The sequence below is a fragment of the Mesocricetus auratus genome, unplaced genomic scaffold (genome assembly GCF_017639785.1).
Source record: "Mesocricetus auratus isolate SY011 unplaced genomic scaffold, BCM_Maur_2.0 Super-Scaffold_100047, whole genome shotgun sequence".
Classification (NCBI taxonomy): Eukaryota; Metazoa; Chordata; class Mammalia; order Rodentia; family Cricetidae; genus Mesocricetus; species Mesocricetus auratus.
In genome coordinates this window covers 6,410,628-6,425,787 of record NW_024429224.1, presented here as the reverse complement: position 1 = coordinate 6,425,787, position 15,160 = coordinate 6,410,628, and the positions used below count along the sequence as shown (strand labels likewise).

The following is a 15,160-nucleotide window of genomic DNA, read 5'->3' as shown; positions in this document are numbered from 1 at the left end:
TCCACCCAGGGCCAGGTAGGAAATAACAGAACCAGAAAACCTAGTCGCTAGCAGGCTTAGATCAGGCTCTGAGGTTCATTAGCTCTGTCTCGTTCCCCAGAACCTGCTGCCAGGGAGCGTCTACAACCAAGTCACCACTACCAACACCGAAGCCTGGCAAGCCGGAGCCAAGCCTGTGCTGGGGCGTCTCTGGTTTCTTCGAGACACATCAAGACTGTGCAGCGAGGCCACCTCATGGCACTGCTGGGGTCCGAGGGACCTCATGGCACTGCTGGGGCCCATCCTTCCCGGGGTTTTCACATGTAGTCACCACTTCCGTGGCAGGAGAGGAAGTGACAAACGGCTTGGTGTCCTCCTCTTGCAACACAGCACTGGACGAGAGCATCTGGTGGCTGCAGTGCAGTGACTTGTGGTAGGCTCAGGTGGCTTGCGACAGAGAACCGTTGCCGTTGGGGACCAGATGAAGCGACCCGCAGAGCCAGAACCAGAACTTAGACCTGGATCCCCTCAAAGATGTGGGAAAAAGACTCAAGTGATAAGAGGCTGGGTTTGGGAAGTAGGGGGTACAGGTGTGGAGATACCCCTAAGTTTTAGGGAGCCCAGGAGAGGAGTGGTGGGTCAAAGGTCACCATTCTAGCTCCTTCCCTCTGAGATGGGTGTGTGTTGAGCTGCAGGCAGGCAGTCAGTCTCGTAGAGATGGAGAAGCCACAGCCAGGAGGTGGGGAGTCAAAGCACTGATGATGGAACTCCTAGGAACCCCGAAAGTGTGTGGGGCCCTGGGCCATCTCTGCAGGCGGCATCCTGCAGCGTTGAGCAGTTAGGACAGGCCCAAAGCAGAGGAGCTGCATCCCCACTCTGACAGACAAGCCCCGAGGCCCAGAGACAGGAGGCAGCCCAGCAGGAGATAAAAGCCTCCTGCATTCTTCTGAGGCCTTGAGTTCATAGCAACTGGGACTTCTCTCAGGAGCTTCTGGGGGTCAAGGATGCCGGTGGGCCTGAAACCCTCAAGTCACCTGCCAGCTCTTCCTAGAAATCTGAAAAGCTAAGGTCGTGACCACCTGGCCCCCAGGAGCCCTGGGAAGTAGGAGGGACAGCTTGCAGTTGGGCAGAGGGCCTCCCCTGAGGGACACTGACCTCTGGCGGCTTTAAAAATAACAGCCAACTGGGGGAAAGAGGTTAAAACAAACATTTATTTAACAAATTATATTAAGAATACAATCACACAGTGAAACCTCCCTTTGCCAAGCAGTCACCTTGAATAAATACACAGGAAGGCAGCTGTGCCTGGGTCCTTGTCCCAGCGCCACACAGTGGCCCAGCTCGCGCACCTTTGAAGGGGGACAAAGCCTGGACGGGTGCTGATGGCTGCAGTTGCACAGAGGTTTGCACCTGGAGCAGGGGACAAAGCTGGGCCACCCTGATGTGCCGAGTCCCCGAGAGGGACCTGGGTACAGGAAGAAGCCCGGCTTCTCCATCAGGCTCTGGGGGTCGGAAGGGTGTACACCCGTTCTGTGAGTTCAGCTCTTGAGGGCTGGAATGCAGCAGGAGAAGTGCTCACAGGCTGCGAACCTGGGGTCGTGGGAGCAGGGCAGGTCTCAGCCTGACCCATGGCCAGAACCCACTGCCGTGGTACGGTAACTCCATAGCAAAAGAGAGCCCATCACAGGGATGGGCACCAAGGCCAGATGGTTGGCCCAGAGGCTTTGGGGTCAGGTTCTGCCTCGGACTCTTCGTGTGACAGGGACAGACAGCACCCAGTGCCGGGCTTGTTAGGGGGTGACAGGAAATGTGCTTAGGACTGTCAGGTCTAGTGCCCAGTGAAGGAAGGGTACTCATATCTCGGTCCCCTTGTGTGTGTCCTTCAGCTTCTTCCTGCACTGATCCCAGGAAGAGCGCTCACGGCTCTAACCTGTGCTTTCCCAAGGCCAGTGGGGCTGACACGGGCTCTGAGACTTGGCCTTATGATAATTTGTGAGTGAGTCTGGAGCCCCCCCCCCGCCCGCCCCTGCTTATCGCCTGCGTGCCATCCAGGCCTTCGGGAGGAACCGGCTTTCCAGCGTGGGGGCCGGCAGGGGGGGGGGCTGTGCTCTGGTTAGCTTTTTCGAGAGAGAGGTGTGTGCTTGGCAGGGACAGCAGCAGTTGTGGGGCATGCTGGAGGGAGGGAAGGAGGAGGCCCAAGGGAGAGGCCGCAGCTCTCACGTCCCCCAGTGATTCTGTGTTCATCTCAGTGGCTAGGGCGTGGTTCAGAAAAGGGCTCCACACCACACACACAAGGCCGTGAGCCGCAGCCCCACCTCCAGGCCTGCGTCTGTGCCAGGCGCACACCAAGTGGACATGGGTGTGACCACACCACCAGTGCCACCACCAGAAGACAAGAAACCAACCTAAAACCTACCACAGACACCAAGTTGTCCTCCACGCTTCAAAAGCTAGAGGCTGTGATGCTACACCATCCACAGTCAAGGCTATCCTTAAACTACGAGGTCCCGAGGCTGCTCCAGCTCAGAGCACGCATTGGCCCCCTTTCCCGTGGCTGAGTCCCGTGGCAGAGTGGGAGCGGGCTGCGCGCCCTCCTCCTTCCTCCAGGAACCTCTTCACATGGCCTTTCTGATCACCGACAAAGGGTCCATTGTTTTCATCTTTGAACTTCAGGGCCTGTAAGAGCTGCAGGGAAGCCGCATTCTCCATCAAGGGAAGGGGGCAGGGTCACCTGGCATCGCCTGGTGAGGACGATTTCACAACCGGGGATCGGAAAGAGGTGATAAGACAATGTGCACAGGCTTAAGTGGCCCAGAGACCCCGGAGCTTTGTCCCCCGACCTTCCCGGTTGACTCAGACTACGAGTGGTTGCCCCTCTCTGTGGGCCTCAGGTCATACAAGCCACTTGGTGTTTCACCAGCAGCAGCAGACGCTGTGGAGTTGTCTTGGGGGAGGGACAGTTCATCAGCTCTGTAGAGCACCAGCTTGACACTAGGTTTTGACCCCACAGGCCTCTGGGGCACCGGCAGGTGAGCTAACCACCTTTCATGGCCTGTGCTGCCTGGAGGCTGTAGGGCCCAGAGGCAGGGGTTGATGGGTACCCCCAGGGTGTGCTCGTGTCCGAGGCATGACACATGGAAATGAAGTACCATCAAGCGGAGAAGGGGGGCTGAGGAGGCAGGGTGGACCACAGAGGGCCTGAGGAGCAGGAGCCGAGGGGCTGAGGGAGGGTGCTGAGGTATTTTTGGCCTTGCCCTGACTCGGGCCATCTCGTTGGCTGGTTCTTGCTCCCGATCCGTTGGCGCTCAGCTGCCTGTGGCCGGCTCTGGAGCTGTGACCGGAGAGGTTTGTACAGCTGGTGTGTAGTTGCCCATGGCCACCGACCACTGTGCACACCTTCACACCCACAGACCTCTAGGGACCAGCGCCAGACAAACCCTAATCGCCAACGATGGCAAAGCAGCATGCCGTGGTGGTGAGAGCTGGCACAGCGGTGGCCGCTGTTTGCATGGCAACACATGTGGAGTTGAACTTGGCACCTCAGATGGAACCTGTGAAACACTCTAGCCCAAATTCAGAGGCCCTGGACAGAGGGACTTTTCAAGACAGCGGGTCACTGGCGGGAGGTGCCTTCTAGACAGCCGGTGGCCTGGCTGAGAGGAGTTGCTGCCCTTGTACGCTGTCCCCGCAGGGCTGGGCACTACGCCTCCGAGAGCACGCTCTGTGTCAGCTGCCACCGGGTCAGGGCACCAGGCAGAGGCGTGTGGAGCTGTTGCTGGCAGGTGGAAGCTCCACAGATGAGCCCTTTGTGGGGAGTGGAGCTGTGACCAGGCACAGCACCCTAGCAGCCAAGTCTCCGTCCAGGCAGGCATCTAGTCACCTCCACAGAAAACGGGGCTCCATCTGTGCCCTGGGTATCCAGTGTGTGCGTTGGGGAAAGAGTCCACAGTTGTCTGGGGTGAAGCAGAGTCCCGCGTTCTCAGTGTCATTATGAAACGCAGGGGCCACGTGAGCGTTTGTTGACCAGGTATGCTTGTTCCCGGGGAGCTTGGTGGGTCAGAGATGATGAGTGCATCTTGCAGGGTCCTATGTGAGGCAGCCAGTCCTGGAGTCTCCCAGGAGGGACAGTGGCCTTGTGGGGTTCTCGTAGTGGGCGACGGTCAGTTGAAGGGAGCCAGCGGGCGCCGCTGGGCTGCTGGAGCGTGTGCCCAGGCCCTCACGGATAGGGAAGAATTTTTCTTTCTTTGTGGGGTAAGTGGTCATCACACAGGTGTGCTAGGAGCCTCTGGTCATAGCACATACATTAGTCACAATTATGAACAATGTTCCCAGGGAGCAGGGGAGTCTCATCAGGCAAGCTGATGACCATAGATGACCACGCAGCTGCCCGGAGTCTCTTGGTGAGTGGGGAGGGCAGTTGGGAGAGGGAGTAACTCATCCCAGCCACCCCATCAGTAGTCTGGGCACTGGGTAGGAGACGTCTTCTCCCCAGGAGGCTGTGGGCTCCTCAGGACTGGGGGATCTGCTGGCACCGGGTGGGGCTGGGTGGGAGGCGTGCCGCCGCGCTCTGCTCTGTGCGGAAACTGTACTCGTACTGCAGGGGGAGGGAACAGAGAGGCACAGTCAGGCCAGAGGACCCCAGAAAAGGCCCCAGCTGAACCCTGGGCAGAGTGGCTGCTGAGAACAGGAGCTGGGATAGCATGTCACTGTGGGTGCATGTGTGTGTGCATATAAGGGAGGGGGAGGGGGAGAGGAGGGGAGGGGGAGGGGAGGGGGAGGGGAGGGGGAGAGGAGGGGAGGGGGAGGGGAGAGGAGGGGGAGGAGAGGGGGAGGGGGAGGGGAGGGGGAGGACAGGGGAGGGAGAGGGGTAGGACAGGGGAGGGGAGGGACGCTTGGGAGGTGACAATGGTAGGTAGCTTTCACAATCCCCGCCTGCCTCTGCAGGGAGAGACTTTGGCCCCAGCAGTGCGCACCTCTGGTGCCAATGGCAAGCTCACATGAGAACCTGTGCCAGGCTGAGAGGCAAGCTCCTTCCTGTTCCTGCTCATACCTCACGGAGGACCATAGCAAGGCTGTTGAGGACAGACCTGCGAGTGGACTCCATGACTGACAGACCTGTGAGTGGGCTCTAACACTACAGACCTGTGAGTGGGCTCTAACACTACAGACCTGTGAGTGGGCTCTAACACTGACAGACCTGTGAGTGGACTCCATGACTGACAGACCTGTGAGTGGACTCCATGACTGACAGACCTGTGAGTGGACTCCATGACTGACAGACCTGTGAGTGGACTCTAACACTACAGACCTGTGAGTGGGCTCTAACACTACAGACCTGTGAGTGGACTCCATGACTGACAGACCTGTGAGTGGACTCCATGACTGACCAGAGGCCTCCCTCAGCTTCCAGGTTTGGGACACCCTGCCACCGGGCACACTGTGCACCATCCAGGACAGCGCCTTAGTGGCCCGAGGGCCCGGAAGGGCTTCTGGACTACCCTCACCCCCATACCCTTTGCAAATGCTCCTCGCTGCACCCAGAACCTCCCTGGTGGGGACCTACAGTTACACAGATAAGCCAAGCTTCCCTGGTGGTGTGGTGGTGGTGTGTGTGAACCTGCCAGGCCATGCTGTCATCCTGAGCCAGGGGCCAGCTCTATGGAGGGTCATCAACTCTTGGACTGGAGACCCAACTCTGCAGAGGCTGGAAACAAAGGCTCCAAGTCCTTGAAAGTCTGAGAAGAAGTGAGTATCTTGGGTAGGGTGAGGAGCCCTGCAGTCCCCTTGAGGGCGGGGACATTCAATCTGGGCATGGTGAGATGCAGCACAGGGTCCCTGACCCTGGCAGAGACGGGGGGGGTAGATAGCCTGGGGCGCCCTAATGGGCAGCGTTAGGAGAGAGGTGTTTAGGTTAGTGGTTTCCAAACATGCTCAACAGATCACAAGTGGCCCTGAAAGGCTTTCCAACAGAAAGCAGCTCTGAGAAGAGCCCCGTCTTTGAACTTGACCACTCTGCAGCCTGTGGAGGAGAATGTGGTCAAACTGTAGCCGGAGAGGCCGCAGACTCCAGCCAGGCTGAGTGGGCCAAACAAGGCCCGCCGCACGCCCAAAGAGAGCTGCTGCCCGCAAGGAGCCCGTCCTGGGAAAGAGGGGTGGCTGGGAGCTGAGGTTCACTGTGAGACCAAGAAGCCATGACAGCACCCGTGCAACCCTGAGTGTCCTGCCTCACAGCATCAGGTACCAGGATGGGTGCTGCAGGAGCCCTCGGGCAGGTCTCCCCACCCTGGATCTAAGGAGAGGTGTGGTCTGCAAAATCCCAGAGGTGGCACAGGCCTATCCTTGGTAGCAAGCCTCTTCCACTAAACATTTGGTGGCTATGAGGAGAGCCCATCGGAGCAGCCCCCACCCAATTTCTTACTCTCTAGTGACCCTTGCAGGCACACCATCCCATCAGGCTAACCCATCCCTACAGGCTTGGCTACCCAAGAGGCTTCAGGCAATGAATGGTTGGCACAACACTGCCACCTGGTGGCTGTTCAGGTGTATGCATGTACGTGAACTGCAAAAGTCTGTGGGCTTTACAGGCACCTACATGCCTTACTCTGCTGGGGGCTGGGGGTGGGTGAGAGAAGGAACATTTGGGGTTGGGGTCAGGATTGCAAAGGCATAAGTTCTATGAAATACTCCGTGCCCAGGGCTCATAGGGTGGTGGCAGAGGGACCCAGGAACTTTCCACATAGTCCAGGACTCAAGCAAGGGCACTTCTTGGAGCACAGACCTTTCCCAGGGAAGAACAAGCCATGACTGACTGCGCAGATGAGCAGGGGCCTTAATGGCACAGGCTTGAGTGTGGAGGGCCCAGGTGCCATTCCCACAGTACAAAGGCCTGGAGCATCAGGACACCGGAGGAAGCGCAGGCTGGGGAGAGGACGGGGGTTTGGTTTTGCTGGAAGAGGGTCCCCAGGAGAGTCCAGGGGAAGAGTGTGTGTGTGTGTGTGTGTGTGTGTGTGTGTGTGTGTGTGTGTGTGACTGCAAGTACACACTTGCCCTTTCCTGCCCTATAGCCCGGGCACGCGGAGACCCTGGGGGCTGACACAACACGCCGATGCCCTGGTCCCCTGCCCTCTCCCTGGAGTTTTTCCCTTTTTAGGTTATCTTGGCTGGAGAAAGTCACCACCCCCACTCTTGTTTTCCCTAATTCCCCAAATGAAATTTCAACATATGTCCTCAGACATAATCCCCCTTAGGCTGCGGATAACCTTCCCACAGATGATGTCCTCTGCCTGGGATTCCTCGTCCCCAAAATGTTTGCCCAAGAGACTAGGGCCGCTTCTGGAAGCCCTTTCACTCCCTTGGGCAAATAGAGAGTACCTTTGAAGGTGGATTTGAGCCCGGATCTGTTTACTCAAGACATTAGTCTCTGCATAAGGAAAACCTGCACTTGAGTACAAACAGCAAATCCTTTTTGAATTAAAAAAAATTTTCAATTAAAAAGCATTTGGTGTGCAGAGCTCAGTTCAGCTGAGCAATGCAGGGCAGTGTGCCCTCTGGTGGATACAGCCTGTCACAGCAACTGTACCGGTGGCCTGGCCTAGGAAAGAGATGTCACTGTCAGGGGCTCTGTTAGGGGACTTTCCCAGGGGCCCCAAGGACCTCTCATGCAGACATGGGTCACAGTTCCCACAAGACCTTGCTCACCACAAGACCTGTGTTCTGTTAGAAGGATGAAGCGTCACCAGCGAGGCTAGGCCACTGCAGCCTCCAGGAAAAGGGGTGACTAGACATCTCCTGCCATTCACAGGGGAGCTGTGGGAGCCACGGGGTGATCTGTGCAAACCCAGCAGTGCCTGTCCCCAAGAGGCAAAGATAGGGACAGCAACAGCATTTATGAAAGGCCCTGGCCTGTTTTATTTCTTGGTAAGTGTCTATGTTGAAAGGCTGGACACAGTAGCTCACCTGCCTGACAGCCCCCCCCCAAAACTGCCATAGCCTGGGCTCAAACCTGTCTTCCATTTGTAAATAAGTTCTTAACTCACCCACAGCTCAGCCTCCATTGTGGAAGGCCCTTTTCCACTCAAGGGGCTCTATGCTCTCCAAGCTGTGTTGGCTATGGGGTTCAAACCCTGAGGAAGGACTGGGGTGGGCCTGATGTGGGGCGGGCCTGCTGCATGACTTTCCTGGAATGAGCTAACTTAGACTTTGCATCTGCCCTCTAACAAGGACCCCAAGCATTCCACTTAACAGCCAGGCCTGGGAACTCCTGGACACATTCAGCCCTTTAAGCAACTGATGGGAAGGATCTCTGTGGTCCATGTCTTGTCAACTTTTCCTGTAGGCATCTGCTCCCTAGACAAGGGCAGACAGGGTGAAAGCAAGGTCCAGCAGGAATGTCACAGGCAAACTGGGGGACCTGGGCCCCCAAGGGGGCAGGGTGACTAGTAACATGATGACCAGCACATCCGTCCTGCCCTCTCTCCACACACTGACTCCCACAGAGTGACCGGTAGCTTTTATGCTTCCCCTGGAGAGAGGTGTACACTTCCCAGCTAGGTAGAGCATTGAGGCTGCCACATCGCTGGATGACAATACCACTGCCAACAGGGACACACGCAGGAAGGTGAAAAATCTCGTGTACTCATGACTATTAAAATCTGAGAGGGAAAGTAGGCAGAGAAGCCACACAGTTGAGAAATGAGAGCAAGTTTGCTCTACAGACACAAAGCATAGCTTTCCCTTGATGTGGTCTCACAGGGCAGGCGTTAGCGTGAGTGCATGTGTGCATGCACAGGTGTGTGTGTGTGTGTGTGTGTGTGTGTGTGTGCGCGTGCGCGCGCGCACATGCCAGCACTCAAATGGTACTGAATGGAAACCACAGCTGTGCCACGGCCTCTGGGCTGCCTAGCATTGAGATGGCATTTCAGAGTTCATCTGGACAACTGCAAAACTGACTGTTTGTGATGTCCTTCTTCTCTAGGTCGTGGGCTGGGAATGAACACCGTGGCATGTTCTGTGGAGGCCCCACCCACTCCATTTTTGCTGTATGCTCACCTTTGTCACCTGTGGCTGGCAACGTCTTTTAGTTCAGCTTGGGGGATTGCCTTATTTTAACATGTGGGATGAAAGTCCCTTATGGGAACCCCTCCCTTAAAGGACTGGCAAAAACCAGCCATTCACCTGGACTCTGGTTTCTCACAAGTAGGTGTGGCTGATAGGTACCTTGATAGGTAATGCTGCCTTGATACCCATCTCTGCTGCAGCTACAATTCTCTTTTATTTACATGCTGGGTGCCCCAGGCCACTAGGGAATAACCTCTCTGGTGGCCACTCTTAGGAGGCGTTGCTTTCAATAAATTCTGAAGACTGGGCAGTAGTTCTCAACCTGTGGGCTGTGACCCCTTCGACAAACTTCTATACCTAAAAATATTTACATACAGTAGCAAAATTACAGTTATGAAATAGCAATGAAATAACTTTACGGTTGGGGTCACCACAGCATGAGGAGCTGCATTAAGGGTCATCAGAGATCACCGAGGGAGAGGCTCAGCCATTAAGAGAATGTGTTTCTCTTGCCGGGGAGCTGAGTTTGGTCCCAGCACCCACCCTGGGTGGCTCACAGCTGTTCCTAACTCCAGCTCTGTGGGATTGGATTCCCACACGAAGCAGTGAGGAGAGAGGCCTGGGGACTCAGACTGTTAACACACAGGGAGGAAAACCAGCCATCTCCACAGATGACCGAACGCTGCCACCCGTCCGGCGGGACGAGAGCCTGCAGGAGAGAGACAATGGCCAGCTCTTATTCAGGAGGAAAGATGAAGACACAGCAGAACCTGTGATCCCGAGAGTGGGCAACGGCCGCTGAAGAGGCCCAGGGGCCTAGAAGGTTCTGATGAGGAGACGAGCCCACCAGTCGGGGAACAGCTGCTACACAGGAGACCAGGCCAGTGACAAGGAGAGTGGTGCTACTGTCGTTTCAGGTCAGGAGAGATTGGCTCCAGAGTCCCTGCCAAGGCTGGGAACTTTCTCTACACATGTGACAGCTGAGAAGGCACAGGTCCTGTTGACAGGAGCCACAAAGACACATGACACCCAGACATGTCTCGAAAAGTAACAGGAGGCGGGGGACGTGGCTTGGCTGGCCCAGTGCTGGCCCAGCATGCATCGAGACCTGGGTTTGATGCCCAGCACTGGGAAGTAAAGACGGGAGGGAGGACCAGAAGATGCTCAGCTACATTCAGAGTTCAAGGCCAGCCTTGGCTGCTTGAGACCCCATCTCAAAAGAAACACATGGCAACTCTTCAAAGAACACCCTTTGGTTTCCCATTGGCCAATACTGGAAGACCTGGGTAAGCCAGTACATCTGTCCCCAGGTGGATATGCCGTGTAAAACGTCCGTCATCAGAGTTCTGTGCAGTTCCAACAAAAACAGAGCATGGGTCTGCGATGCTCAGCAGGTAAAGGTGCTTGCTGATGACTGAGTTCCATCCCAGGAACCTACATGGTGGTAGGGGAGAGACAGCCCCCATGCTGTCCTCTGACCTCCGTATGCACGCGCCCACAATAACCCAAACACACTAAAAACAAATGGAGATGTCTGTAATTCTGGTTCTTGTAAGGCTGAGGCAGGAGATTCGTGAGCTCAAGGTCATCCTGGAATATACAGCAAGACCAGGGAGACCCTCTCTCAAGAAAAAAAAGCAGTTTATACACTCTCCCTTCCTTGAAAGGCTATAAGGTTCAGATGGAATGATGGTGCCACTAATTAGGAGACTTTGCAGAAGCACAAAGGGTTCTGAATTAATCTACCCTATGTGAGAGCCATCACAAAGCAAGAGTTGGAAACAAAGGCACAGGAAAAGCCCCGCAGGGCACACAGAAAGAGGCGGCAAACACAACACTTAAAAGTCATAGGAGAAACTGACTTGAAAACTGCCGAAACAGTAGAAATAAAGCCAGCTCTAGAGTTTTCTTTCCAGAGCATGCCAGAGTATGCAGTTGGTGCTTAATAGTTTAGTATTTTAAAATACAAAATAACAAAATGGGGTGGTTTTTATTGTAAGAACGATGGAAAAACAAAACTCAAAGCTTCTCCCCAGGCCTGAGGTTCCCATCTTTAAAGCATAAAGAGCTTTAAAAATGGGAAGGGAGAGGTCCAACTGAGAGAGGAGGGGCCTGACTGAGAGGGGTGGAGTCCGACCCGCCTCCCTCCCATCAGGGAAGCTTCTTGCAGTAGATGGCAATGGCCACCACGCAGTCAACATGCAGGGAATAAGAGACTGGAGAGCCCAGCCCCAAAAGGGACACTGGAATCATACCCTCCCTTTAAGGCACTGGGTCTTCAGGAAGAGGGGACTGAAAGGTTTATAAGAGCCAGCAGTAGGGGCTGGAGAGATGGCCCAGTAGTGAAGAGTACACACTGCTCTCACAGAGAACCTGAGTTCTGTTCCCAGCACTTAAATTGGGCAGCTCACAGCCACTTGTAACTCCAGCTCCAGGGGGATCTGACACCTCTGGCTTCCATAGGTGCACTAACATGGACATACCTATACCCATCCCACCACCATGTAATTAAAACAAATTCTTAACAAAAGAAATAAACCAGGTGGTGGTGGTGGTGGTGGCGGCGGCGGCGGCGCACGCCTTTAATCCCAGCACTCAGGAGGCAGAGGCAGGCGGATTGCTGTGAGTTCAAGGCCAGCCTGGTCTATAGATTAGTTCCAGGACAGCCGGAGCTGCACAGAGAAACCTTGTCTAACAATGATAGATAGATAGATAGATAGATAGAGCAAGCTTTGGCATAATAATATCAATCAAGAAAGCAGTGTTTTCCAGACACCACAAGACAGACACACATATGAACACACAGAAATTGTGACAGTATGCTAGGACCAGCACAGGGGTTAAAGTGCACACCAAATCCCCTGGCTGAGAAACTACCGGCGTTTGATAGTTGTTGCGAGAGGGAGAGTCTAATGATGTGGCCTCTCATAGGATGATCCCAGACCAGCACAATCCCCACTCCCACTCACGATTAGCTGTGCGGCACAGACAAAAGAAACATAGGGAAATCTCAAAGTTGGGTGAGAAGGGGTGGGGGAGGGATGGAAATGGGAGAATATATTTAAAATACTGTGCATGAAAATTTCAAATAGTTGATAAAAGTATCACTAAAAAGTGAATAAAAGCGGTTGGGAAGACGGTTTAGAGAAGCAGCTCTCAACTTGTGGGTCACGGGTCCCTTATCAGATCTCCTACATATCAGATATTTACATTATGACTCCTAAGAGTAACAAAACTACATCTATGAAGTATCCGTGGAAATAATTTTATGGTTGGGGGGTCACCGTAGTATGTATTAAAGGGTGGCAGCATTAGGAAGGCCGAGAACCGCTGGATTAGAGGGTAAACTGTTTGCTCTGTGAATATGAGAACCTGAGTTCGGGGCTCCAGAACTCATAGTGAAGTTTAACAGTGTGCTCCTGTAATCCCCAAGCTGTGGGACAGCAACAAGAGGGTCCTTGGGGCTCACAGGTCAGCCAGGCTAGAGAAAAACAGCAGCTCCGGGGGCTGGGAGAGACCTTGTCTCAAAAACAAGACATCAAGCTCTGAACCCTGAACATGCCTCTGTGTGGCGTATAACCACGCATACATGCTCCCCGAGGAGAGGGGAAGGTAGGGAGAGGCAAGGGGGATGGATATTAAAGAAGCTGGAGGAGAACCACCAAGCCAAGAGCACCAACAACAGGAGAGATTCCCAAGAGAACTGCCAGCAGTGGACAGCCAATGACAACAGACCGACGTGGGGACCAGGGAACCCTTCAGCTCTAGAGTAGGTAACAATGCCAAACATTAAAAGCCAGTGCCCCTGGCTGGAATTGGGATGTGGAGAAAGCCAGCCTCGTGTTCTCACCCAGGGGAGCAAAGGCACACACACAGAAAATCAAGTCACACACACTGAGAGTCACTGGGCATGACTCCAAAGTCCATCAGCAGGTGACTGGCTAAGTATGTCAGAGCATAATCACAGAAGGGCATGGCATGGGGGGTGAGGATGCACCCCATAAAGCCACAGACAGCGAATCCCCCAGTGCAAGCATGAGGAGCCTTCCAGCTGTGGTCAGAAGGGACCACCATTCAGGTTTTTGTTGTCCTTGTCTACGTCCTACCTTGTCTACGGTAACACCCTCTTGCTGAAGGACACAGGAAATCAAGCTGGACCTGACCCAGAAGCCTGAAGATTAGCACTTGGGTAGACAAAGGTGCTGTGTGCATTACCAAGGAAGAAGTGCAATTGAAAGTCCTACTGAGCTGTAAAGTCTCTGAGGCACGACAAGGACCAGTGAGATGTACCAGAGGGCGATAGTGGCGCCTGTATTTTGGAGGTAACCAAAGCCTCCTAGTTGGTTCATGAGAAATTCATGCTCATGAGAAAATTCATGCCTGATAACGTAACCTAGGCAACTACCGATGGTTGGTGAGCCCAAGGGTCCTAGAGGGAACCTACTATTGCCGCTTTCCTAAGCGGCATTCTAAATACTTCCCCCATAACTACAGACAAGTGCAGCTCCCCCTTTTCATCCAAGAAGCTTTTTTTTTTTTTTTTTTTGCAGAACACAAGACCATTACTGAAGCCACAACTGACCAAGATGCAAAGACCATGTGACTGTGGGGTGCGCATCCCTAACTGATAAACACACACAAGCTTTACTCCCACAGGTTCAGAGAACACTGCAGACAGTGGTGGCAGGAGGGGCGTAGGAGATAACGTAAAAGCCAGTGAATGAGGACGCCAGCAACGAGACAGTGTCTTCTATTTCAAGCAGGAAGTTGTACCGATTAAATCTCAACAATATGGCTGCTCAAACAAGACCTGCACAGTGACACCATTAGCTGACATCCCAACGTGAACAGAGGAAAAAATCTCCATAGCTCCAACACTAGAGGAAGAGCTATAGGCAATTAATGGCCGTTGAGAAAGACAACCAGATTGCTTGAGAGATGGGCCCTCTGATAGGCTGTTTAATGCCATGTGGTCAGCCATAAACACAAAATGTACTAGGCAAACACTAAATGGACCTGCAGGTTGTGTGTGTGTGTGTGTGCATGTGTGTGCGTGTGTGCATGTGTGTGCGTGTAACAATAATTGAGGTCATGAAATTGAAAGGGCGTGGGAGAAACACAAGAGAAGCTGGAGAGGGGAATAAAGTGATATAAATACAGTATTCATGTATAAAATTCTCAAAAAGGTGTTTTTAAAAAGGCAGAGAATGCGGTCATTAGAAGGAGTGAGCTGCAAACTGCATTTGGCCAGTTGTGGCTTCTGTAATAGTCTCCATCTGCCGAGAAAGAAGCTGTAGAGAGCTCCACTTATCGGTGGGCATACGGGGAAGCATTTAGAACGAGGGGGAGTAGGGAGCAGGTTACAGAAATGTGATTGCTGGCAAGCTGCTCTAACGTTTGTTGTGTGTGTCCAGGGTGGGCAGCAGGGGGTATTCATTCACTCTTTACTCAATGCGTTTCTAAGTTTGCATTTTTATGCATGTGTAATAGCTGTCTGTTGGGAAAACACAAAGTACTGAAAAAGTTGATGCCTGGGCCAGAGGTGATGACTCTGCTGGGAAAGTGCCAGCCATGCAAGCATGAGGGACTGAGCTCAGATCACAGGCATCTGTGTAAAAGCCAGATAACCCTGTGGTGAAGGGCAGAGACAACTAATACCGGGGGCTCATTGGCCAAGCAGCCCAGCTGAATCAAGGAGCTCCAGGTTCAGTATAAGATGCTGCCTCAAAAACTGAGGTAGAGGATCAAGGAAGATAACCATTCGACCCCTGGTTTCTGCAAACACACACACACACACACACACACACACACAGACACACACACGCGCGCGCGCACACACACACATGCACGCACACACACACACACACACGCACGCACACACACGCACGCACACACACGCACGCACGCACCTGTGTACACAATCTATTCCACTTGGCAAGCCGCTTCAAATGATACCATACCAACAAGGTCATTGCTGGCCTGTGGCATTCACTGTGGTTGTAGAGCTGAATGGGGCAGGGTGAATCAAATCCCTCCCACATTTCAGAAGGCATTTTTTTGTGCCTTCAGAAAAGCAACTTAGCCCACCCATTAGTTCTTTAAATTAAAAAATTTTTCTTTGCAC

At 53.8% G+C, this 15,160-nt stretch overlaps 1 protein-coding gene and 1 long non-coding RNA gene across 2 annotated transcripts in view; one reads left to right on the top strand and one right to left on the bottom strand.

The window, feature by feature from the left end:
- Positions 1 to 1,172: 1,172 nt before the first annotated feature.
- Positions 1,173 to 15,160, bottom strand: part of Mvb12b (multivesicular body subunit 12B) — a 162,115-nt gene continuing 148,127 nt past the window's right edge. The window contains exon 10 of the mRNA XM_040735702.1: positions 1,173 to 4,573. Within this exon, the coding sequence (XP_040591636.1) occupies positions 4,487 to 4,573 (87 nt within the window). The 3' untranslated portion in view covers positions 1,173 to 4,486. The remainder of the gene's footprint in view (positions 4,574 to 15,160) is intronic.
- Positions 5,111 to 9,144, top strand: LOC121136075. Its single transcript, XR_005873201.1, has 2 exons — positions 5,111 to 5,724; positions 8,954 to 9,144. It is a non-coding gene; the product is annotated as an uncharacterized LOC121136075 (long non-coding RNA).